At 49.9% G+C, this 25,430-nt stretch overlaps 1 protein-coding gene across 1 annotated transcript in view; it reads left to right on the top strand.

Annotated features, from left to right (window-relative positions):
- Nucleotides 1-25,430, top strand: part of LOC148146490 (uncharacterized) — a 65,271-nt gene that overhangs the window by 14,761 nt on the left and 25,080 nt on the right. The window contains exon 2 of the mRNA XM_087998643.1: nucleotides 9,236-10,138. Within this exon, the coding sequence (XP_087854769.1) occupies nucleotides 9,236-10,138 (903 nt within the window). The remainder of the gene's footprint in view (nucleotides 1-9,235; nucleotides 10,139-25,430) is intronic.

The following is a 25,430-nucleotide window of genomic DNA, read 5'->3' as shown; positions in this document are numbered from 1 at the left end:
CTCAGACCTCGATGCTTTATTAATTGTTTTAACTTACACCAAACTCCAGAGAATTAGCCTTGTGTAGTCCAGTGACATTTCCACAACAGCACCATCCCCACATGGAAGACTATTCAAAGTTTGGGAGAAGATTTGTAGCTCGGGTGCTCATTGTTGTGGTTCTGTTCGCCGAGCTGGGAATATGTGTTGCAGATGTTTCGTCCCCTGTCTAGGTGACATCCTCAGTGCTTGGGAGCCTCCCGTGAAGTGGTTCTGTGATGTTTCCTCAGGCATTTATAGTTATATAAATGCCGGAGGAAACATCACAGAAGCGCTTAACAGGAGGGTCCCAAGTACTGAGGATGTCACCTAGACAGGGGACGAAACATCTGCAACACAAATTCCCAGATCGGTGAACAGAACCACAACAATGGAAGACTATTGGAAACCACACTGAACTGGTACTTTCTGTGCTGCTTGACAGCTCGGTCAAAAGAACTCCCACCAATGTGACTATCGCGATGAGAGTGAGGACGTGGCAACTACTCAGGTCGTAATTATTCTACTCAGAGTGTACTGGAAATTTTTGACTTTTTTTTCACAATGCCAGGTCCATGTCAAAATTGGAGCTGGAATGAGGCAACTTTCCCAGGCGCATAGCTTGTTTTACAGCACAGGTCTTCAGTTCTGTTGCAGGAATATTGTCAGGACCCATTGCCTTTATCATATCTCCTGCACCGTTGTTGCTGACGCCATGTACAGAGAATCGAATCGAAAACTGCCAACTGTGATTTTGTCGACATCATCCACACAACACTTTTGGCTGTAAATGGTTTCAATACTGCAACATTGTCTTTCAAACTGATGTGCTGAGCTTTCCAGTTCTTTGTACGGATAAGCAATTAGCGAGTCGTACTACTGGTAGGCTGTAAATTAAGGCACTGACGTGTGGTCCTGGATACCTGGATTCATATCTTGGCAGAGAAGGTGGCGGAATTCGAATCCAACAAATATTTGGAATCTTGAGTAAATAATGTAACAAATGCTCACAATATGAAGAATCCATCTGCTTCATTAATGCCGTTTAGAAATGTAAACGACCCTTTCTTACCTGTTCTGGCCGATATGTGACTCCACACGCATAGCACAATGTGTGCTCATTGAACCACTCTGGGTTCTGAAGTGGTTATTTTAATATTCTCATTCTGTTAGCGACTCGCCATGGTGTCACGCCTCCAATGTAATTCATTTCTCAAAACTCTTTTACATATTGTCTGAATCATTTACCTTCATGGAGGCCCATCTTCTGTTTTTAATGTGAATGCATTTATCTCTGTTTCTCTCCTTGTCTGGGATTAAGAGCTTTGTAATGGCAGTAATATCAGCCTTATGTCGTTTCAGAATCAATGAATTTGTGCATCTTGCGTTATCGCTCATTTCACATTGTATGACACTCGATGTCGGACAGGGTGTTTCAGGAGCTTTGACGCACGCCTTTCAAACTTGTTCAACAGAAGCAATTGTTGGAGAACGGAAGCAAGTTTGGCCGCATTTGTGGAGTCAAAGCAGACTATGTTTTTTAAGTTCCAGAGACCATTCATTTTCGCTTTTGTTTTCTCCAGCTATTTTTATTTTCATTTCGAATACCCACAATAATTTGTTTAATTGAAGAGTTGAGCTGTGCCTATTGTTGTCTGGAGAAACTCAGCACTTCTGGCAGCATCTGTGCAGACAGCGAAACATATTTAATATTTCACATCCAGTGTGACATTCTTCACAACTGAAAAGGATTGGAAATTTGGCTTTTTAATGTCTTCACATTGTTGGGGGTTATATGACTGGAAACACAGCACGTGTGGGAGCAATGCCGCAACGCAATGGGACTTTAGTTATAGTGAACGAGATCGAGATGTTAGATTCATGTAAATTAGATGTGAACGAATGGGGGAAAGACATTCTGTCTTTTGAATGAAATAAGCAAGACTCAGCCACACAATTTCCAAGGGAGACCAAGAGGGAGATTGATGGAGAAATGGAGAACAGTCATAATGGGAATCAAGCTGAGAGGTTATGGAATTGAATATTGACTCTGACGGGCTAGAACGTACCAGAATCTAAAGTGAGGTCTGACTGGAGCTTGGATTGTGCTTCATTGAAAATCAGCAGCAGCTCAGGCCCGAAATATCAGCATGAGAGCAAGGTAGATTAGTGAAGTGTGAAGCAAGGAGAAGGCCAGGCTTATACTTACAGACATCTGGTTTTTGATCCTGAAGCAGTCTTATCTTTTGGCATCGTAAAAGTAAAGGAGACTGCATTGTGAGCAGCAAATACAGTGGACTGCATTGAAAGTACAAGTGAAATACTGCTTCATCTGAAATTGTGTTGGGGACAGTGGTGTGGATACTTTTGGATGGAAAGGTGTCCTTCAGAGGATCAGTGTGGAGTCTATGGGCCAAATGGCCTGCTTCCACACTGTAGTGATTCTATGATTAACAACTTCGTAACAGAAATTAATTGAGAGAATTATCCCTGTGGTAATTGCAATATCCTTTCCTTAGTGAGGTGATTAAGTCTGTCCACACTACTGCTGATGTGATCTTACTAAAATCGTGTACAACAACATCAGCACTTCTCCATACTGCTGTAGGATTCCAACCAAGTTTAGACCAACCTCAGCTATCCGGGGGAATGTACTGCATTTCTGAAGGATCATTGTCGTTGCCTACTCCCCCAGCACAATGGAAGATCTGGTGAAAACGTTGCCATGATGCTTGAGAAGAACGGATAAAATATGGCAATAAAATGTTAATACTGAGATATGCCTCGCCAAACATTTTGCCTGTATCTACCATTAATCTCGCCGGAGCCCACGTCATTCAAATTCCACAGAATCGGATAACGTGCAGCTTAGAAACAGCAAGAGGAATCAAACATTGATGGTAATTATATATCAAAGTCAAAGTTGTGATACAAGTATTAGTTATGTTAGAAAACAGGAACGTAAAAAGTTAAAAATGACACAACACCAGGTTATAGTGCAACAGATTTAATTGGAAGCACACTAGCTTTCGGAGCGACGCTCCTTCAGTAGGTGATAGTGGAGGGCTCGATCGTAACACAGAATTTATAGCAAAAGTTTGCAGTGTGATGGAACGGAAATTATACATTGAAAACTTGATTGTCTGTTCAGCCTTTCATCTGTTAGAATACAGTGATAGTTTCAATTCTTTCATGTGTAAATCACAAAAACTTTATTTTAAAGTTGCATTCTCGGGTTAGCTGTTAACAATGGTGACAGCTAGACAGTATGTTGAAGATGTTGCCCCCCCCGTGTTCTCTGTCTATGCGATGGTGTTTAGATTGATTCTAATCTAAAAAGTGAGATAACAGAGTTTTACACAAAATCATGCAGTTTTTGAGCAAAGTACAATGTAGCTCTACAAGTTCAGATTCACCGCACAAAATATATGTGTTCATGTTGGTCTTTGTCTGTCTGTGTGTGTGTGTCTGCCTGGGGTGGGGGGTGTGAGTGTGAGAAAGTGTGTCTGCGTGTGTGTGTGTAGTCAGTGCAGAGTGTCTTAGGTCTGTGAGGGTGTGCATGCATGAGTGTGGGAATGTGTGTGTCTATAAGGGTGTGTATGGGTGTCTGTGTGCGCGTCTGTGTGTACTGTGTCCATGTGTATGCGAGTGTGTGTGTGTGTGTGTAGGAATATCTCATGCTTCATTTTTGCCATTCTACTACACCCCGTAAGCTAAAGGGATTCATGATCCCAGCTGCCTATTCCTAATGTACACCTTACTCCTTTCCCATGACTGGACCATCAATGTACCCTGTCATGTTTTGTTCCCTACTCTTCACACTGACAGGAACATGCTATCTCTGAGCTCTCACTATCTCCCTTTTGAAAAACTCCTACTTGCCAGATGTACTTTTATCTGAGAACAGCTTCACCCGAACATCTTTTGAAAGTTCTTGCCCAATGCCATCACAATTGGCTATGTCCCAATTTACAACATTAACTTGTGAAACAGGCCTATCCTTTTCCAGAACGATTTTCAAACGACAAGAATTCTAGTCACTGGTCCGAAAGTGCTCGCAGCACAGTTACTTGCCCTTCCCAGAGGAAATAAAGGTGAGGCCAGAATGAGTGGCGGAATAGGAATGATTCCATATAATTTCGTGTTTATGATTTTGTGTGTTTGTGTGTGTGTGTGTGTGTGTGTCTTTGTGTGTCTGTGTGTGTGTGTGTGTGTGTGTGTGCGTCCGTGCGTCTGTTTGTGGACGTGCGAATGTGTGTGTTTGTAAATCCATTTAAATGGGAATCAAAATGTCCCTTCTCTCTCTCTCTCTCGCTCTCTGTCAAACCTCTTGTGTTTCAAATGATGTATTACCACCCTCTGCTGGCCGCCGCAGGCCATTTCAGAAGCAGCAGCTTTGTTGGGAAAAGGGACCAAAGACAGTGACTCTCTCAGCTTTGAATTAAATTCGCTACATTGTCACGAGCACACTAACGAAGGCAGGGAAATTTTAGTAATGTCTTCGCTTATGACACCATCTCAGGTACAAGAAATCTCTGTACACATTCTTCAGTATTTGGTGCAGAAGAATAATAAGGTAAATAGAACGGATTCGAATTACTGACCCTTACACCCCAGTGTGTGCCAGCAACAAGTTTCTGTACCGCACCGGGGCTCATCTCCAGAACACACCAGGCCCAGTTTCTAAACCGCACCAGGCCCAGTGTCCAGGACCCACCAGCCCAGTCTCCAAAACACACAAAGCCCAATCTCCAGGCCGCACTGTGCATTAGATCGCGAGGCCTTGACTCCCTAAGCAAGCCTCTGTTCTGGGATTCACCTTCAGCATTACCATTGGAGTCATTTAAAAAAGAAAATAAAAGTTTGTGAAGGAAAAATACACCAGAAAGCAGAATAAAAATGAGAGATACAAAGTTGGTGGAAGCAGATGAGTTCCTACCCCTGCCGCTATCCTTCATATTTCACGCTGTTTCCTTCTTCCACATATAACTTGGAGACTCAGAGCAGTTTTGTCCGATTCCTTGCAATGCTGTCCCAGAAATATGAACACAGGGAGATGAACATGACCATTACTATCCTGTATGCTGCTATTGGCTTTATTTCAGGGCTTTATCATCCATTCTCACTGCAATTTGGAAAAGTACATCAAAACACATTGAAAGTTAGATAAATTGATATTACCTTCATCTGAACCTCTTCCAAAGTGCTTCACTCAGAGTGGCCTGGATGCAATCGTACTGCTGTGGTGAACATAGCTCCCCTTGCTGGAGAAGTTTTTTTTAGTTTAATTCACGGCATAGCTCCCGATGTTGGACAGACATCCCTTCCGGATTTATAGATCAATGCACTGCTGCCGTCTACACAGTTTTCCACACTTGGCAATTTTCTGGGTTGAACCGAGCACAGCTTGATCTATGCAGTGCTGTGTCCTGACCAGATAGATAGGCCCTTTGGTTAATGGTTCTCTGTGGTGGTTGGAGAATTTGATATAACTAACCATGTGAGTTGATCTGACACTGCGTTTCATTTATGTTCTCCTTCTTGTGTTTGGAACCTCCGTCTCTATTAATGTTGCAGTGAGCCCATGTACAGTACATCATGTTTGTGAATTCACACTGTTTATGGCAGCAGCCACAGTCTCTTTATTCTCAAGCAGTCAGCAAATCCCATCGTCTTTGTGTCTTCACGTCGAAAGAAAATATGTCGTCTAGGCTAAAGGCCGTCCGCTTGGTACATAGTTCAAAACATGCTCCCCCTCACTACTTCACACCGCCAAGCAACCACATGAAAATATTCCGCGTGTAATGAGAGCAATGCGACCACTGGAAACATCAGGGATCAGACTATCTGGGAGATGGAATAACACTTCCCATGTCTGAACTGGTCAGAGTGAACCCTCCAGTAATCACTGTGTCGCTGAGTCCTGTAATCTCTTTCCGTTTCAGTAGCATACTGCATTTCATTCTTACTGAAAAGTTCAAAAATTAACGATTAAACACGTTATTTTCCAGCTGCCAAATTATTGTCCTTTGCTTATCCAATCAGAGTGCCTCGACCACTTTTTGATAACTTCAGTTCCTAACTATCTTAGTTAGAATACATTTTTGCATTTATCAAAATCTTTGATATCGTTTGCAAATAGTTGAGGCCCAGCACTGGTCACTCTGTCATTGCAGTCATTGATTTGTGTTAAAATGATAAAAATCGATTCATCCCTAATTTATCCCTGTTTCTGGCTCAATGACCTGTCCTTCCCCATTCACATGTAGTTACTTTGGAATGCTGACTATTCCCTTTCATTTCCTGTGTAACAGCCATGAGAGTTAAAAGATCGGTTCCAATTGCTGAGTAAAAGGCTCGAATGGCTGAATGGCCTCATTCCGTTCCCATGTAAAACTCTTGATGGGCTGAATAGCCTGCTTCAGTATATGCGCAATTATGAATGTTGCTGAATATTTAGGAACAATCAGTGAACAGCCTACTTCTGACGTTTTGGTGGAGGGAAGCGCATCGATGCTGCAGCTGCTGATGAACTAAATTAACTGATGGATACCCAGTTTCCATTGGCTTAGACCTTCAGAAGAATGTCCTACTTCACAGGAGGTAGTGCCACATAACACAGTGGGCAGTACCTTCAGGATGAGACTGAGACATTCTCTCCATCGGACTGTCTGCTCGGTATTCCTACAGAAGTTGTCAGAGACAGATCCATCTGTGCCAAGGTGTATGTTGAGAATGCTTCCTTCTTGTCGTTTCCCCATCGCTTCCCACAGACTGGCTGCTGTGTATTAGAGGCTTCTGCCTGCTCAGTCAGTGGTGGATCTGTGGAGACACGCTTTGTAATGGACATTGAAGTCCCACACCCTGAGTGCTTTCTGTTTCCTTGTCACCCTCAGTGCTTCCTCTGAGGAATTGAGTTATCACCAAGAAATGTTGTGGAAACCGACCATCAGGAGATTTCCTGTTACCATGAGATTTCCCGGGTTCTGAAATCAATGTTGGGGAATTGCAGGGTAACACCTTTCCTGACATTATCCCCGAGGATTTTCCCAACACTGGTGGGCCTGCCCTGCCCGCGGGACAGGATATAACCAGGGATGGCAATGGAGCTTCATTCAATATTACCTATTAGGCATGATTCTGTGAGTATGGCAGTGACAGATTGTTGCCTGACCAGTGGTCGGAAAACGCAGCCCTTCAGGCAGAATTATACGAGCTGGAGAATCGATATTTCTGGCATAAGTCCTTTACCACGAATGAGGCTTGTGTGTCTTTTGGGGGGGGGGGGTCTAGAAAGAAATGGGAGGAGGCAAGGTAGCTGCGAATTCGATATGAAGATGGATCTGAGGGACAAGTTGATAGTTTAGAAAATATAGTAGAGTGGATAGATGGGAAAGGCGACGGACTTGTCAAGAGGGCGGTGCCGAGTTGGAGACTTGAGACTCGGATAATGCTGGGGGAAGGGAAATGAGGAAACTCGTGAAATTCACATTAATCCTGTGGGATTTCAGGATCTAATGATTGAAGTTGAGACGTTCTTCCTCCAGTCATCGGGTGGTTCGGGTTTGGTGACGGAGGAAGACCACGACCTGCATATCCTTGGATTGCGAGAGAGTGTCTAAATTTTCACCCATGGGTCTCGGTTGGGGCGGGTGTCCCAAAGACGTGCTCTGAAATGATCCACAAGTTGGTGCACTGGCTCCCCAAAGTAGAGGTAATGACATTGTGAGAAACAGATACAGTTGATGACATGTGTGGAAGTGCATGTAAATTTGTGACTTATGGGGAAGGATTCTTTGGAGCATTCGACAGAGGTGAGGGGATAGGTGTGGGCACTGGTTTTGCAATTACAGCAGTGGCAGGGAATTATGTCAGAGGTTGGGTCCAGGCTGGGTGTCGCTATGGACTTAAAAACGTTATCACAAAGCGAATGGTATCCCCAAAACGCTGATAGGGGTCGGGAGGGAAATGTATCTCTGGTGATGGATCTTTTTGTCTGTGGTGGAAGTGATGGAGGATGATGCGAAGGATACGGAGTGAGGTGGGATTGCAGGTAAGGACCGGGAACATTCTGTCCTTATTGCAATTGGGGGGCGGAGTTCGAGGGCGGAGATGTGCAAAGTGGATGAGAGGCGCTGGAGGGCATCATCGACCATGTAGGAGGCGAAATTGCGGTATTGGAAGAAGGAGGCCATCTGGGCTGTTTTAAGGTGGAATTGATCATCCTGGGAGCAGGTGGGGCCGTTGTGCAGGAACTGGGAATAATGGATGTCGTTTTTCCATCAAGTAGGGTGGGCGGATGTGTAGTCGAGGTAGCTGTAGGAGTTGGTGAGGTTGTCGTGGATGTCCGTTTTGAGACGGTCGCCAGAGATGGAGATGCAGATTCATGGGAAGGGCAGAGAGTTATCCGAGATGGTACAGGTGAACTTGAGTTTGGGATGGAACGTGTTGGTGCAGTTGATGAACTGTACAACCTTCTCGTGTGAGCACAAATTGGCGCCGATAAATTCATCAAAGTAGCGCCAAGAAAGGTGGGGAATGTTGCCAGTGTAACCGTGAAGTTTCCCAGCAGCAATAAGCACAAACCATTCTGTCTGTAACTGGAATTGCCTAGAAAATACTCTAACCATCATTCTCTGTTACATTCGACCCCCGACATTAGTTGGGAACGGCCGGACGTCAGTGAATTAAAAAAAAGGATGAGATCCCAAGGAAGAGGCCCTGTTGCAGGGTGAGGGAGACACTGTTACGAAGTCCACACAGGCAAATAAAATGGTGAATACATTTTCCCTCCGTTTACACTTGTTCAGTTAGCATGATCGATCACAATTGAGCCTAAAAGTTAGAAATTTCCTAACTCCATTTATCTTCAAGGAACTGGGAGTGAATCCTTCACGAAAGCAAGGTTTCACCCTCCGTGTGAGAATATGGAAATAAAGTGACCTCTGTCTGCTCTCCAACGATCGAGTATGTGAGAGTTTCCTCGAAATCATCTGTTCCTTTGGATGTGTCTCTGTATGTTTGGGGAGGGAATGTTTCTTGTGGTTTATGTTACATTTCTGTCAAAAATTCAGATTTTCACATTTGTCATTTCAGCTCCAACTGTTTTCATAAATCCCAGAGTACAGTGACACATTTGAAAATCTCTATCTGTCCTCAATCAAACAAGTCACTTTTCCTCCATGTTGATGTACAAGGTTTTTTACCTTCCTCACAGCTAACGTAGTGACGACCTACGTCCTGCTTTATAAAGATTGTGGATTGGCTGCATGTGTCAGACGTTATCTGGGGGCCATGGCAGTGGCGGATCTACTGGTTATTATCCTCGACCTGATATTGAGACACATTCCCATTGTTTATCGGGAACGGTTTTATTTCATGTGGGACATCTCCGTGTGTAACATCCACGCCGTCCTGCTTTATGCAGCTACTGATTGTTCTGTCTGGTTCACCGTCAGTTTCACCTTTGATCGATTTGCGGCCATTTGTTGCCAGAAGCTTAAAAGGAAATATTGCAGTGAGAAAACGGCGGCTGTTGTTCTGACAACAGTGACTGTGCTGAGCTGTTTAAAAAATATTTTCTGGCATTTTATGTTTACAGGTCAATATCGGCTGGCGAACCAGCCCTGGTTTTGTGAAGTAACAGATGGTGTTCATGTCTCCCCTTTCTGGGTGGCAATTGAGTTCCTCCACCACATTCTAAACCCAGCTCTCCCGTTTCTCCTGATCCTGCTGCTCAATGTTTTCACCATCAGACACATTTTAGTGAGCAGCAGAGCCCGCAGGAGACTCAGGGCTCACACCAGTGGGGACGCTCGGTTTGACACAGAAATGAGCAATCGCAAAAGATCTATCATTTTACTGTTTGTGATCTCGGGCAATTTCATTCTGTTATGGTCAACATTAATGATGTTTTCCATATGGTACCGGATGGATGTGATCGGGCGTCGACGTGTGTCTTTACATGACTTTGTGAAAGAACTGGGCTTCATGCTGCAGCTCCTCAGTTGCTGCACAAACACCGCAATTTATGCTGTGACACAGACACAGTTCAGAAAGCAGCTGAAGAATGTGCTGAAATATCCCTTCACCCAAATATATCAATCAATCAGTTTCACTTGTAAATCAATCCATCCGGGAGTCTCTCATTGTAGTTGAATTTTTCAGCGATGAAGCAACCTGTCGCTTTCGTATCAGCCTGTGGGTAGTGAGGGTTTGTCTCACCTTATCCGACAGGCGAGTTACACGGACATTTCAATGATTCTATCAACTCAGGTGTCAGTAAGTGAAGGCACCATCCCACTGACTGTATCGATCACTTCAAATTATAACCAATAAAAATGTGCATTAAAAGTTACCGAGCAGCAGAGTGTAGGATATTGTTGTTTGTCATTATTTTGAAGAAGCTGAGTTGGACAGAGACAGAGTCAGCCACAAGTCTTGCTCCGTGGGGAAGGGGACGGGACCGGGGCCTGAGCTCAGGAGTTCGATTTAAGTCGCTCTGTCATTTCTTTCACCTCTGGGTCCCCCAAACCGACCTGGTCTTCGGCACAGTTCATCTTTCTACCCCGTTGCCGCTAACTCAAGTCAACCTCATCTGTCTCTCGCTTTCTCTATCACTGGCTCCTTCTCGAATCCTTCATTTGCACACAGTCCCAAATTTATCTCCCCCGTTATTTCATCTCATTTTCCTCCCTCACTTCCTCTGTGCACTCGCCCTTTCTCTCCACTCTCACTTTCACTTCCTTCTCTTGCCAGCCTACTTTTTGTCTCTCTCTCTCTATTACCTCCACGGTTTCTCCACCCTTGTCCACTCTACTCTCGCTCCAGCAACTTCTCTCTAACTCTGACTACCACCTTCATATTCCTCCCCCATTTTCTCCCTACTCACAGTCAGAGAGAAACGGAGTGAGGGCGGGGAGAATGCGAGAGTCAGAGGGAGAAGATGAGAAGAAGTCACACAGATGGAGAGGGAGAGAGAGGGCGCAGAGCGTGCGGGGAGAGAGGGTACGAGAGAGAGAGGGAGAGAGGCAGCGAAGCAGCGAGGAACGAAGAGGAAAGGAGGCCAAAAACAGGAGGGAAGTTGGCGAGAGAGAGAGAGAGAGAGCAGAGAGAGAGAAAGCGAGGGGTGAGCAAGAGAGGAGGGAAACAGAGCCGGAAGGGAGGCGAGAAAGAAAGGTGTCAGAAGAGAGTGAGAGGGTGTAGGAAGAGAGTGAGAGCGGGATCGGGAGAGAGAGACATGGAAGCGGGAGACAAACTGGGAAGACAGGAGGGAGAGATAGTGGGCAGGGAGGGAAAGATAGAGAGAACGGGAAAGAAAGGGAAGAGAGTGGGAAGGGGACGGAGAGAGACAGGGAGACGGAGAGAGAGGTGTAGAGAGCGAGAGTGAAAGAAAGCGGGAGAGGGTGGGTGAGAGAAATTGGGTTTAGAGAAACAGAGACAGTGGGAATGAAGGGGGTCGAGAGAATGGGACGGGGGGTAGATGGACGGAGATGTGGGGAGAGAATGGGAGGTGGGGAGACAGAGGATTAGAGGGAATAAGTGTGGGAGAGAGGGAGAGGGGTAGCGGGAGGAAGACAGAGAGGGTAGGAGAGAGAGAGTGTAGGGAGATAGAGGGGGAAAGAGAGAAACTACGGGGAGAGAGTGCGGGCGGGGAGAGGTAGGGGAGAGAGGGAAAGGGAAAGAGGGCATAGAGAAGGAAAAAGATGGTTAGGGCTGGCAGAGAGAGTCAGGGGGAATGGGGGAATAGAGAGATGATGGGGAGAGAGATTTTAAGAGAGAGCGTATAGAGTATGAGAGGTGTGGAATGTGTGGGGGAGCTGGTTGGAGGAGAGTGTGTGACAGGGCGAGGGAGAGGGGAGAAATGGGCGGGGCAGGAGGAGAGAGAAGCTGTTGAGAGACAAGAGTATAAAGTGGGGAGTGCTGGGTCAAGGAGAGTTTGAGAGAGAAAGAGAAAGGAAGAGGGAAATGGGAGAATATGAGAGAGAGTGGAACGGGAGGGAGAGCGGGAGAGGGAGAGGGAGGGGGAAAGGGACAGAGACAGAGGTAGTTGGAGAGAGATGGGGAATGGGAGAGATAGAGTTGGGGTAGAGAGGGAGGGGGAGAGAGGTAATGGCAGAGACAGAATGTGAGAGGTTGTGGGAGATGGTGAGGCAGACAGAGAGGGAACTGGAAGAGCGAGAGATAGGAGTGAGAGAGGGAGGGTGGACAGTGATAGTGAGAGAGGAAGAGGAGATGGAGAGAGACTGAGAGATGGCATGAGGAAGGAGGGAGAGAGTGCGGTACAGGGCGAGTGGAAGGGGAGAGAGTGTGGGAACGGAAGAGGGAGAGAAAAGGAGATGGGAGCAGGGGAAATGGAAAAGAAAGGGGAGGGAAGAGAGATAGTGGGCAGAGAGAGAAACAGATATTGTGGGAGAGAGAGAATGCGCCATGGGGAGAGACAGACAGGGGAATTAGAGAGAGACGGAAGTGGAGGAAGCAAAGAGAGAGAGGTGGGAAAGCGAGAGAGTAATTTGGGATACAGAGAGAGAGGGACGGGCGGGAGATACAGTGAGCGAAAGAGGCGAGAGAAAGATGGGAAAAGGGAGAGAGTGGAGCGTAGGAGGGATGGGGACAGATTAGTTTAGATTCCCTACAGTGTGGAAACAGGTCCTTCGGCCCAACATGTCCATACCGACCCTCTGACTATTGAAGCACGGCAAATTCACGCGATCTGCACGTCTTTGGACTGTGAGAGGAAAACAGAGCACCCAGAGAAAACCCAAGCAGACACGGAGAGAATATGCAAACTCCATACCGAGGCTGGAATTCAACCTAGAGCCCTGGTGATGCAAGGCAGAAGTGCTAACTACTGAGCCCCCGTGCCACCAACTTGACTGAATCTGAAAAACGCACGAGTGAGATTTGAAAACATGACCTCTGGTTTTATTTTTAACAACGTTCAAACTAATCTCAGCTGGTGTAGTATTTAAACCCCTGAGGTTCGCACTATTCTGCATTGCAAACTAGCTGCGCAACCAACTGAGCTAAATTGACAGAGAGAATTAGAGCGGTCCTGGAAAGGCACAGCAGGTCAGGCAACATAAAAGGAGGAGAAAAATCAACGTTTCTGGCAAAAGCCCTTAATCAGGAAAAGAGGCACGAAGCCTGCACGGAGGAGAGAGGGGACGAGTGAGACAGACGAATAGAGGGGTGAATGGAAGAAAGAGAGAGATAAGAATGTTTGGAGGGGGAGGTGGGTGAGAGAGGGAGTGGAAGAGAGATGGAGGTTGGGATAGACAGGGAGAGAGATGGAAACAGATAAGAGTGGAGACGAAAGAGATAGTGAAAGGGAGGCAAGTGAGACAGAAAGAGAGGAAGAATGGGAGAGCGACAGACGGATTCAAGGGTGAGAGAGAGGGATAGGGAGGAGGGGGTGAAGAGAGAGAAGGATGAAGAGCGAGGAGGAGTGAATTTGGAGATAGAAGGAGAAAGTGACGACTGCAGATGCTTGAGATCAGAGCTGAAAATGTGTTGCTGGAAATGCGCAGCAGGTCAGGCAGCATCCAAGCAGCAGGAGAATCGACGTTTTGGGGCATGAGCCTTTCTTCAGGAAGGAGGGAAAGGTGAGAGAGAAGAGAGAGGGTGGAATGGAAGGGGAGAGAGGACAAGACAGAGAGAAGGTGCAGAGAGAGGGACGGGAGAGAAGGATAGAAGGAGGGAAAGGTTAGAGAGAATGGATGGGGCGAAAGAGAAAGTGGGACATTGTAGAGAGACAGAGAGAGAGGGAGGGAAAATAGACACGAAGGGAGGAGATTGAGACAGAGAGTAGGAGAGAGAGAGATGAGTGCTGAGAGATAGCGTGTATCGAAAGGGGGTAAAGGAAGACAAAAAGAGGGGAGATAAAAACAGCTGTGGAGACAGAAAGAGGTGGATGGGGAGATAGAAAGAGAGGTGGGGGCAAGAGAGATATAGAAATAGAGGGTTGTAGAGAGTGAGGCGCGGTAACAGAGGGAGACAGGGAGGGATTAGAGGGAGAGAGGTTGGTGGGGAGAAATGGAAGGGGGAGAGAGAGGAAGCGGATGGAGAGAGAGGGGTGAGGGACAGAGAATGGAAGGAGAGAGAAAGAGAGAGGGTAGGACTAAGAGAGGTGTAGAGAGAGGGGGTGGGAGAGAGAGAGATGTAGAGAGCGATGGAGAGTGAGGGAGGCACGGGTTAGAGAGAAGGTGAAAGAGAGAAGAGAGAGGGAGGGATGGAAGGGGAGAGAGGACAAGACAGAGAGAAGGTGCAAAGAGAGGGAGGGGAGAGAGAGGGAAGGAGAGAGAGGGAAGAGGCAGAGGAGAAGTGAGTGGGAGAGAGAGACATAGAGCGTGGAAGAAGACAGACGGAAGGAGGAGGGATAGGGAGGGAGATAGGATAAGAGATTGAAGGAAGAAAGAGAGAGTGATTGCGGGGCAGACAGAGAAAGAGAACGAGAGAGAGAGACAAACAGGAGAGAGGTGGGAGAATGCGACAGTGGGGGAGGACAGGAGGGTGAGAGAGGGTAGAGAGAGGGACACGGCGGGAGAGAGAGTGAATGGTCGAGATAGGGTGTGAGGGAGTAGAGAGAGAGGGAGGAATGAGAGAGATTGGGGTGAAAAAGACTGGGGAGGGGAGCATGAGGGCAGAAGAGAGACAGGGAGGGGAGGAGAGATGAATGGCGGGGCGAAAAAGAGGCAAGAGAGGAGAGGAAGAGAGAGGGAGAGGAAAAATAAGAGAGGTGAGGAGCGATCGAGACACAGAATAAGAGAGGTTGGTGAGAGAGTGGGTAGAGACAGAGAGTGGAGAAAGCGAGAATGGGCAGAGAGCGAGAGTAAAGGGGCAGAGAGAGGGGAGGGGACAGAGAAAAAAGGGAGGGAAAGGGGAAAGAGAGATTGGAAGGTTGGAGCAAGTGGAGAGAGATAGTTCGTTGAGAGAAATTGAGTGAAGAGAGGAAGACAGGCAGACGTGAGAGAGGGAGAGACGTGAAGGCAGAGAGATGAGGGATAGATAAAGAGGGAGGAGGGAGAGACACAGAGAGAGGGAAAGGAAGAGTGAGCTCAGAGAGGGAGGGAGAATGGCAGAGTTAGAGGGAGGCATAGAGGGCAGGGAGAGAAAGCGGTGAGGATAAAGATAGCGAGAGAGAGAGGCTTCACAGAGTGAGAGGAGCGAGAGGGGAAAGAGAGAGGGCGGATGGGAGAGATTGAGCGATTGAGAGAAAATTAAAGGGGGAAGAGAGAGACGAAGGGGTGACAGGGCGTGGGAGAGAAGAAAGAGAGGGAAGGGAAACACAGAAAGAGGGATAGAGGGAAGAGAGAAGGAGGGAGCAGCGAAAGACAGGCAGCAAAGTTGACAGAGAGAGTGGGAAGGGCAGAGAACGAAAAACACATGAGGAACAGAAGAGGGAGAAGGACAGACAGAGAGGGAAGGGTTTAGAAAGAGAGTGGTTAGAGAGATACAGATGGGAAGAGAGAGAGAGGGTGGGTTGCAGAGAGCAAGAGGGATGAGAGAGAATGGAAGTCAGTGAGAGGGGGAGGGCGAGAAAGAGAGAGGAGAGAGACGGAATTGTGGACGTCGGGAAGGCAGATGGGAGAGAGGAAGAGAAGTGGGGGAACGAGAGAGAGAAAGAGAGGGAGGTGCGACAGAGAGAGAGGGATACACAAATGAAGAGGGTAGAGAGGGAGCGGTGAGAGTGAGCGATCGTGGTGGGGAGAGACAGAGAGGCAGAGCTAAAGAGCTGGAGCAGGTACAGACACAGAGAACGGGGAGAGAGACGGAAGGGAGAGAGAGAGGGAGGGTTGAGAGAAACTGGGGGCGTGAGAGTGAACAGGGGTGAGACTGAGTCAGACGGGAAGGTGGGAGGAGAGACGGGGACTGGAGTCGAAAATAGGGAGAGAGGGAGGGTGAAGAAAGAGGGATGAAGGGGAGAGAGGGAGTGAGCAGAGAGTGGAGGAAGGAGATTGTGGTGACGGGGAGCGAGAAGGAGTGGTGGAGACTGGGAGACAGGTGGGGACGTAAAGTTGGGAGGGAATGATAGAGAGAGAAAGAGAGGGGGAGGAAGCACAGGGAAGGTGTATCGAGTGGGGGGCTCTAGAGCTGTGAGAGAAGGAGGAGAAAAGAGGGTGGGATGAGAGAAGGAGGGGAAGGAAGAGAGGGAGGGAAAGAGCGAAATTGCAAGGGAGGTGTAAGAGAGAACGGGAGGGAGGGGTGAGAAGGACATAGGGTGATGGGAAGAGGCGGAAGGGCGCATAAGAGAATAAGGGGGTAGGATCAGAGAGGGAGGGGTGACAGAGGGAGGGGAGGGATGGAGAGGGAGGCTGATTGCTGAGCGTGGTTGCGGAAGAGAGGGAGATAGAGGAGGGAGGGAGAGAGGGAGGGGAGAAAGGACTGTCTGGGAGTCGTGGGAGAGTGTGAGTGAGAGTGGGAGGGGCAATTTGAGAGGGTGGAGTAAGAGACAATGAGAAGAGACAATGAGACGTAGCGCAAGAGACAATGAGAGGAGCTGAGAGAGACAGAGAGTGAGATCGAGGGGCAATACAGAGAGGGAGGAGAAAAGGTAGGAGAGAGGGTGTAGCGAGTGAGATACGACAGAGGCAGGGGGAGAGAGAGAGAGAGAGAGAGAGAGAGAGACACGGAGGGACCTGGGGTAGCCAAAGAAAGAGAGGAGAAGTGAGAGTGTACGAGGGGAGAGGGGGAGAGATTGTGAGAGAGGGAGGGGTAAGAGAGAGGGAGGAAGTTGAGAGAGCGTGGGAGGGATGAAAGAGAGGCAGGGCTGAGAGATTGTTGGGAGAGGAAGGCGGGACAGAGAGAGGGAGAGGAGGAGAGATGGAGGTGGAGCAGAAGAGGCAGCTTGACGAGAGAGACGGACAGAGACAGACGGGGTGTGAAAGAGAGAGGACAGGGATTGACAGACGGTGAGAGAGGGAGATGGATAGAGAGATTGGGAGAGAAGAGCAATGGAGAGAGAGTAGAGAGAGAGAGGGACAGAGGGAAAGAGTCGGAGAGAGAGAGTGATGGAGAGAGCTGGGGGAGAGAGAGGGGGAAGAGAGACGATTGGTTATAAGAAAGACAGAGACAGAGGGCAATAGAGAGAGGGAGGAGGTAAAAGAGGAGAAGAGAGAGTATAAAGAGTGAGAGAGGATATAGCGAATGAGAGAGAGATAGAGAGAGCTGTGGAGCTGAAGCGAGCGGGAGACAGAGTGAATGAAGAAGGCACGGCAGAAACTGAGGGAGAGCGAAGCAACATGGTAAATGGGGAGAGAGTGAGGGAGGACTGAAAGAAAAATGAGTGAGAGAGATTGTGGGGAGGGGAAGGCAGGAGAGATAGGAGGGGTTGGAGAGAGGGTTGAGCAAAAGAGGCAGCTAGAGGAGATCGAGAGGGTAACAGAGATGGAGGGAGGTCGTCAGAGACAGCGAACGGGAGGGACAAAGAGAGAGAGGAAGATGGTTAGAGAGGGAAGGAAGCGCTATCGAGAGAGACAGGGAGGGGGATTAGAGAGAGGGAGGATAAGAGAAGGGGAGACAAAGTGCAAAGAGTGAGAGGGGCAGAGGGAGACGAAGAGAGCTGGGGATATAGGGAGTGAGGTTGAGAGAAAGTGGATGGGGCGCGGAGAGAGAGGGAGGTGGAAGAGAGAGGGCGGGGAGAGGGAGAGAGAGGGAGTGGAGAGGAAGTTCGGAGCAGAACACGCAGCTAGGGGAGAGAGAAAGATAGATACGGGGGGGGAGTGAGAGGACAGTCTGTTGCAGATAAAGAGAGATAGGGTTAGAGACAAGAGAGGGAGGGGGGAGACAGAGAGAAAAAGAGAATGGGGAGTGAGAGAGAGAGGAGGAGAGGACAGAGAGGGCTGGGTGGAGAGAAGGAGGCAGATGGGAAGAGAAACCTGGAGGGATGATCGAGAGAGAAAGAGCGGGCGAGAGAGAAAGGGGGGAGAGGGACGAAGGCATAGATGGAGGAAAGGAGATAAAAATAAACTGAGTGGGGAGAAAGAGACACGGGTGGGTGAGGGGGAGAAAGAGAGAGAGATGACAGAGAGGCAGAGTGCAGACAAAGACAGGCAGCAGAGAAGAGAGAGAGTCTGAGGGGCGAGATAGAAATAGACGTGAGAGATAGAAGGAGTTGTATCGAGCGAGGGAGAGTTTTGGATGGTGAGAGTGGGAATCGAAAGAGAGTGAGGAGGAGAGATAATTTGGACGGGTAGAGAGAGGGACAGAGATGGCCGGCTGTGGAGAGCGCAGGCAGATGACGAGAGAGGAAGAGAGAGACAGAAAAAGAGAGTGGGATACAGAGAGAAGGGGGAGTTTACAGAAAGGGAGACGAGCAGAAAGAAATAGAGAGAGGCATTAGAGGGTGAGAGGGTGATGGGAGACAGGGAGGTGGCGATAGAAAGAGGGGGATGAGAGAGTGAGGAGGGAGAGGGAGAGGGACTAATGGGGCAGAGAGATTGGGAAGTACGAGCGGTAGGGGGCGAAACAGAGTGGCAGAAGTGGTGAAAGAGAAAAACAGAGGATAGGGGATATGGGTTCATGTGGAAGAGAGGGGGAGTGGGAGCGAGAGGGAGTGTCAAGAGCGAAAGTGGGCGAGTGAGAGATGGAAAGTGCAGACAGAAAGGAGCGAAACTGAGAGAGCGAGATAGAGAGGCTGCGAACGGGTGGAGAAAGAATGGGAGTATGGCGTGAGGCAGACAGGGAGGGTGAAAGGTCTTGAGGGGTGATAAAGTTTGGGGAAGCGGGATGACAGAGCGAGAAGAGAGGCACCAGAAGAGAGATAGTAGGAGTGGATAGAGAGCGAAGGAGGTCGAGAGAGAGAGCCATGGACGGGCAGACTGAAGGAGGAAGAGCAAGAGAGAGGGCGGGGGTACAGACAGGAGGAAGGCAAGAGAGGGGCTAAATAATGTTTAAGAAAGACTGTGGAGAGAGGGAGAGGAGAAAGAGATGGAGAGAGAATAGTTAGAGGAAGGGGTGGAGAGAGGAATGAGAGCGGAGACACAGAGAAGGATGGGGAGAGCGAGTAAGATGTGGAGGGAGAAAGAGAGAAGTGGGGGAGTGAGAGAGAGCAAAGGAGAGGTACGGAGAGAGAGAAGGAGAGGGACTTATGGAGAGCGAGGGAGAGGAGGCAGTGAGGAGCGAAAGAGAAGGGCAGAGAGATGGAGAGGAGAGAAAGGGATAGGGAGGCTGGGGAGAGAGAGGCGTTAAGAGAGAAACGGGGGACTGGGGGAGTGAGAGTGCGGGGATGGAGTGAGGCGGAGAGAGACAAAGAAGGGGGAGAGAGTCGGAGACAGGGGCGGGTTAGAGAGGCGGGGAGGGCGGGTAGATGGTGAGAGAGTCAGATCGGAAATGACAGAGTGATGGAGGGGAGAGATAGTTAAAGAGCGAGTGAGAGAAAGAGTGTGAGGTGGAAGAGGAGACGGAGAGATTGGGGGCAAAGAGAGGGGGAAGAGCGACAGAGAGGTTCCGAGAGAGAGTCGGAGGAAGGGGAGAGAGAGATGCGGAGCGTTGTCTGATTTGGCAGAGACAGACGGAACGAGACAGAATGAGTGGAATGAGGGAGAGAGAGACAGCGGGGTTTGGGGGACAGTGAGAGAATCAGGCGAAATAATAGGGGTGAGAAAGAGGGACCGAACAGAGAGAGGGGCGTGCAGAAAGAGAGCGAGGGAAAGTGAGAGTGATAGAGATAGGAAGGCTAGGAGAGGTGGGAGAAAGAGAGAAAGAGGGTGGAGAGACAGAGAGGGTGAGGTGGAAGAGGAAGAGACAGTGTCTGGGGATAGAGAGAGGTGAAGAGCGAGAGAGAGAGAGAGGCGAGAAAGAGTGAGTGGAAGGAAGGAAAGAGGGAGACAGTGGTGAAGAGTGAGAGGAAGAGGTGAGAAGGAAGCGGCGAGAAAGAGGGAGGGGTCAGAAAGAGTGGGAAGGTGCAGAGTGAAGGAGAGGAAAAGTGGGAGGGAGGGAGGCTGGGAGACAGGGGAACAAAGAGAGACCAGATGCAAAGAGAAAGACAGGGAGATGGAACAGAGAGAGAGAGAGAGAGAGAGAGAGAGAAAACAGAGATATATCGAGAGATAGTCAGGCCGAGAGAGAGTATAGAGAGGGAGGGGTGGAGAGAGAGAGATGCAGGTTTGAAGAACAAAATAGAGAGGTCGGGAAAACGAGAGAAGAAGAGAGAGGGAGGGGAGACAGGCAGATAGGGAGAAGTTTACTGAGAGGGCGTTGAGAGAGAGAGGGAAAGGGGGAGTGAGAGACAGGGATAGGGAGAGATAGAGTGGTAAGGAGATAAAGAGAGGAGTGGAGCGGGGGAGAGTGAGGCGGAGAGAGAGAATGTCGGCGAGATAGAAATAAGAGCTGAGAGATACGGAGAGTAAGAAGAGAGAGATTTAGTGATGCAGGGAGAGGGAGAGGACAGAGAAAGGGAGTGGAGAAAGAAAGAGAGGGAAGGGGAGTGAAAGAGAGAGAGGGAGGATGGGAGAGAGTGTGAGTGACGGGGTGGAGACAAATGGAATGGACAGAGAATGAGAGTGAGGGAGGAGAGAATACAGAATCGGGGAGGGACGATAAAAAAAGGGAGGGGGAAGAGAAAGGGATAGAGAGGCTGGAGAGAGGGGCGTTGAGAGAGACGGGAAGTGAGCGAGTTGGAGGGAGGGGATGAAAAGAGTGAGAGAGAGACAAGGAAGTGGAAGAGAGAGTTGCTGGGGAGGGATTTAAAAGAGGCGAGAGGGAGAGAGAATGAGGGCGAGATATAAAAGGTGAAAGAGAGACAGAAAGGAGGGGATAGACAGTTAAAGTGGGAGAGGGAGATAGATAGATTGAGAGAGTGAGGTGGAAGAGGAAGAGGGAATGACTGGGGACAGACAGAGGGAAAGAGCGAGAGGGGGAGGCGAGAAAGGGTGAGTGGGAGGAGGGAGAGAGGGAGACGGCAGGGGAGAATGAGAGAGAGAGAGAGGCGAGAGAGAAGCGGTGAGAAAGAGGGAAACTTCAGAGAGAGAGAGGGAGGGTGCAGAAGAGAAAAGGAGGGAAAGTGGGAGAGAGGAGGCTTAGAGAGTGGGAGAAAGAGCGTGAGGGTGCAGAGAGAGAAAAAGTGAGGGGGAGAGAATGTGGGACGTGGGAGTGAATGAACGAGTGGAGAGAGACGGTGGGAGAGAGAGGCAGTGCGGAGAGAGACTTAGGGGTAGAGAAAGAGAGGCATATGGGGAGTGAGATTAAGAGGTGGGGGACCGAGACAGCGAAAATGGGGGTGGAGAGACAGAAAGAGAAGAAGGGAAGGAAACAGACGGAGGGAAAGGCTGTAAGAGAGACAGTGGTGGGGCCAAAGAGCCAGAGATTGAGGGGGAGGTAAAGAGAGACAAAGGGGGAGAGCACGAGAATGAGGGATGTGAGAGTTATGGGGACGGGGAGGAAGGGAGAGAGGGGCGTAGATGGAGTGGAGATGAATAGACAGAAATTGGGTCGAGGTTAGGGAAAGAGAGAGACAGGGAGGTGGGCAGAGGCAGAACGGAGGGAGGGAGTGGGACAGGTGTAGAGAGAGAATGGCGCAGAGAAAGGGAGCAGGAGAGGGTGAAAATACAAGGATGAGGGGTGGAGAGAGGGAGGAGGGAAGAAAGTGGGATGGTGTGCAGCGAGAGAGGGAACGGGAGAGAGTGAAGGAGGGGAGGCATGAGGAAGAGAAGGGGAGAAAGGATGGAGAGAGGGAGGGACGTGAACGTGCGGCAGCAGAGGAGAGAGGTCGAGCGTGAAGGGGAGAGAAAAAGGGATGGCGAGAAAGAGAGGAGGAGGGGATAGAGAGACACAGCGGGGGAGTGAGAGATAGAACCAGAGAGAGAGGCGGAGAGAGAAGGAGGTTGTGGTAGAGAGGAGGAAGAGGTGAGAGACAAAGAGGGATGGGGAGGGAGAAAAGGTGGAAAGAGAGGTGTGAGACAAAAGGTGAGGGGAGAAGGGGCGGGGAGAGACACAGAAAGGAGGATATTGGGAAAGGGAGAGAGAGGAGAAAGAGGGATGGATGGAGAGAGAAAGAGATGGAAGGGAGAAAGGGAGAGCGTCCGGGTTAGAGGGAGAGACAAGGAGAGAGGGAGGGGTGACTGAGAGAAATGGAAACGGAGGTGGAGAGGGAGAGAAAGGGAGAGCGGGCGGTGGTGAGAGAGAGAGAGGGACGGGAGGGAGAGTGGCGAGAATGAAATAGAATGAGAAAGTGAGCGAGAGACGGAAATGTGAGGAACACAGAGAGATGAGGAGGGAGCGAGAGGGAGGGAGAGAGAGGGAATTGAGGGGTACAACGGAGTGATTAAGAGAGGTGCAAGAGGGAAGATTGGTGGGTACAGAAAGATGGATGAAGGGTCGAAGAGAGCGAGGGAGTGTGGGAGAGATACGTGGGGAGACAAGGGGAAAGATGGAGCGTGAGCGAGTGTGGATAGGTTGGAGAGAGTGAGATTGCCGTAGAGAGGGAGGAAGTCAGGGGGTGAGAGACAGGGAGAGAGAAAAGCGGGAGAGAGTAAGGGCGGGGCGAGAGATTGGGAGTTGAGAGAGATTGGGGAGAGAGGACGAACCAGAATGGGAGGAGAGGAGTGGGGACAGCGAAAGACAGAGAGGGAGGGAAAGAGAGAGACAGCAAAAGGGTGTGAAGGGAGTGAGAGTGAGGTAAGAGTGAGAGTGGACATTGGAGGGAGAGTCGGGGAAGAAAGGGCGTGCAGAGAGATGGGGTGAAAGTATGAGGTGAGATAGACCAAGTGGTGGAGAGAGCGGGTGAGAGAGATAGGGAAAGCGGAGAGGGTGAGTGGAACGAGAGAAAAGAGTGAGGAGGAGAATGTGTTGGTGGCGGAAAGAGGAATGGGGATAGAGAGGGAAGGGGAGAGAAAAGGGTGTGGTGAGATTGAGGGGGAGAGAGAGGGGGAGTGAGAGATGGTGGCAGAGGGAGTTCAGGAGAGATTTCTATAGAGGAGGGGGAAGGAGTGCAGCGAGGGCATGTAGAGAGATTGGGAGAGAGGGAGTGGAGATGGGGAGGCGATAGTGGGGGTAGGGAAGGTGTGTGGTGGGTTAGGAGAGAGTTCAGGATGGGGAAAGACAGTTAAGAAGGCGATTGAGGAAGAGAGTGGGCGGGGCTCAGTGTGACAGTGTGTGGGGGTTAGAGAGAGTGAGAATGAAGGAGAGACAGGAGAAGGTGAGAGGGAGAGGTGATATGAGGAATAGAGATGGGGAGGGGAGACGCACAGAGAGAGGGCGGGCTGGGAAAGATGGAGAGGGAGAGCGAGAGAGGTGAGCCAAAGACAGAAAGAGTGATATGGGAGTGAGAGAGAGAGGTGGAGAGAGGGTGGAGAAAGAGCGCGGGCAAGAACGGCAGGGAAACACACAGGGTGTGGGAAGATAGAGAGGTAGAGCGTGGGGTAGAGAGGGAGAGAGGCCGCAGTGGGGAGAGACAGAGAAGAGGAGGAGAGAGGGAGTGGAGAGAAAGGGGAATTGGAGACATGGATAAAGAGAGCGGGAGAGAATGCGAAGGCAATACTAGGAGTGAAAGGCAGACAGAGAGAGCAGGAGGCTGGTTGAGACTGAGACAGTGTAGGAGCGAGAGGGGGGAGATAGAGAAAGGTGGGAGCGTGAGAGAGTGTGGGCTGGGCGAGATAGGGTGGGAGGATGGGAGAGACAGTCGGAGAGCGCGGGCAGAGAGAGGGAGATAGGGAGGAGGGAAGATATAGCGAGCGAGAGAGAAGTGAGAGTGTGATGGGGGATTAGAGAGACTGGGAAGGTAGAGAGTGAGGGAGGTGGGCATAGAGATAGTGAGGGAGAGAGAGGCGTGAGGGTGGATGGAGAGAGAAATGGAGGGCACAGAATGTGGGACGTGGGAGACAGTGAACGAGTGGAGGGAGGTAGAGGGTGTAAATCGTGGATCTGTGGAGAGAGACCAAGGGGTGGAGAGAGAGAGGCAGAAAGAGAAGAAGGGAAAGAAACATATGGACAGAGAGGGAGTGAGAGAGACAGGGGTCAGAGCGGCAGAGGGTGAGGCGAGATAAAGAGCGTCAAAGGGGGAGACCGCGAGAATGAGGGGTGTGAGAGCGAAGAGGAGGGGGACGAAGAGAGGGAGGCCGCGCTGGTGAGGGCGTGGGAAGAGAGAGAGAGAAATGGGTGAGGGTTAGGGAGAGAGGGGCCCAGGGAAGTGGGGAGATACAGAAAGGAGTGGGAGAGAGGGCTGGAGAGAGAATGTGGCAGAAAGACAGAGGGGCGGAGACTGAATGGGGATGACGGTAAGTGGCCGAGAGAGGGAGAGGAGTGAAATGAGAGGGAGTTCGGGGGGACAGAGAGGAAAATGGGGAGAGAGAAAGAGAGAGTTGGAGGGAACGAGAAAGAGAGAGAAAGTGAGGAAGTGTCCAGAGAGAAAGGGAGGGTGTTAGAGAGAGGGAGGTGGGAGAAAGCGTGATAGAGGGTGGAGGTGTGTGAGGCAATCAGAGGCAGAGACGAAGAGAACCAGCGAGAGAGGGGGCCATGCGGGAAGACAGAGAGGTGGGGAGAGGGAGAGAGAGAAAGACAGGATAGAGAGAGGGGGGATAGATGGTGTGAGCAAGCGAAAGGATGGGAGAGAGGCAAGGGCGAACGACAGAGAGGGAGGCGGGAGGAAGAGAGAGAGAAAGTGACGAGGAGGGAGAGAGAGAGAGGGGAAGCGAGGCAGAGAGGGATTCGACAGGATCAGGCGGAGGAGATGAGCAGGAGAGAAGGGGAAGGGGGAGGTTTAAAGAAAAGAGAAGTGGAGAGGGAGGGAAATGAGGGCAGAGAAGGTAGGGGAGACGGAGAAAACGGGTGAAGAGAGAACAAGGGGAGAGGGAGAGGGCGGAACCGGCGGAAGGAGAGTGAAGGAGGGGGCAGAGAGCGTCAGGGAGGGATGAGGGACAACAAGGAGAGAGTGGGTGGAGAGAGGAATGGGGAGAGAGACTGGATGTGGAAGAGAGGGAAGGTGAGAGTGACTAGGAGGACAAAAGTGAGAGTGAGGAAAGAGGAAGAGAGAGTGGGGTAGTGGATGAAGAGAGGGAACAGTAGAGGCAAAGAATGGGGTGGGAGAGAGAAGGAAAGGGAATGGAGGGGCAGAGAGAGGGAAGAAGAAAGTGAGAGATGGGAAAGAGAGTGTCGTGTAAGATAGTCAGAGAAAGAGGGGCGGGTATAGATAAAAAGAGCTGGAAGGGGGGCAGACAGGGGGGAGAGAGAGAGAGAAGGGTGGGTGAGTGACATGGATGGGAGAATGGGGGAAAGACATACAGGAGCGAAAAATAAAAGAGCAAAGGTAGAGACAGAGTGTGGCAATCAAGAAAGAGAGATAAAGATAGGGAGACGCGTGAGAGGGAGTGAAGGGGAGAGAAATGGAGTGGGGACAGAGAAGGAGTGGTGGAGAGTGGGAGAAATGTGCGGGGAAGCGAGAGGGAGAGAAAGAGAGGGAAGGGAGTGAGAGAGTGAGT

This window comes from Chiloscyllium plagiosum, unplaced genomic scaffold, assembly GCF_037043375.1.
Source record: "Chiloscyllium plagiosum isolate Xiang-an unplaced genomic scaffold, Cpla_swu_hap1 HiC_scaffold_21, whole genome shotgun sequence".
Classification (NCBI taxonomy): Eukaryota; Metazoa; Chordata; class Chondrichthyes; order Orectolobiformes; family Hemiscylliidae; genus Chiloscyllium; species Chiloscyllium plagiosum.
The sequence above is the reverse complement of the archived record's forward strand: the minus strand, read 5'-3'. Positions and strand labels throughout refer to the sequence as shown.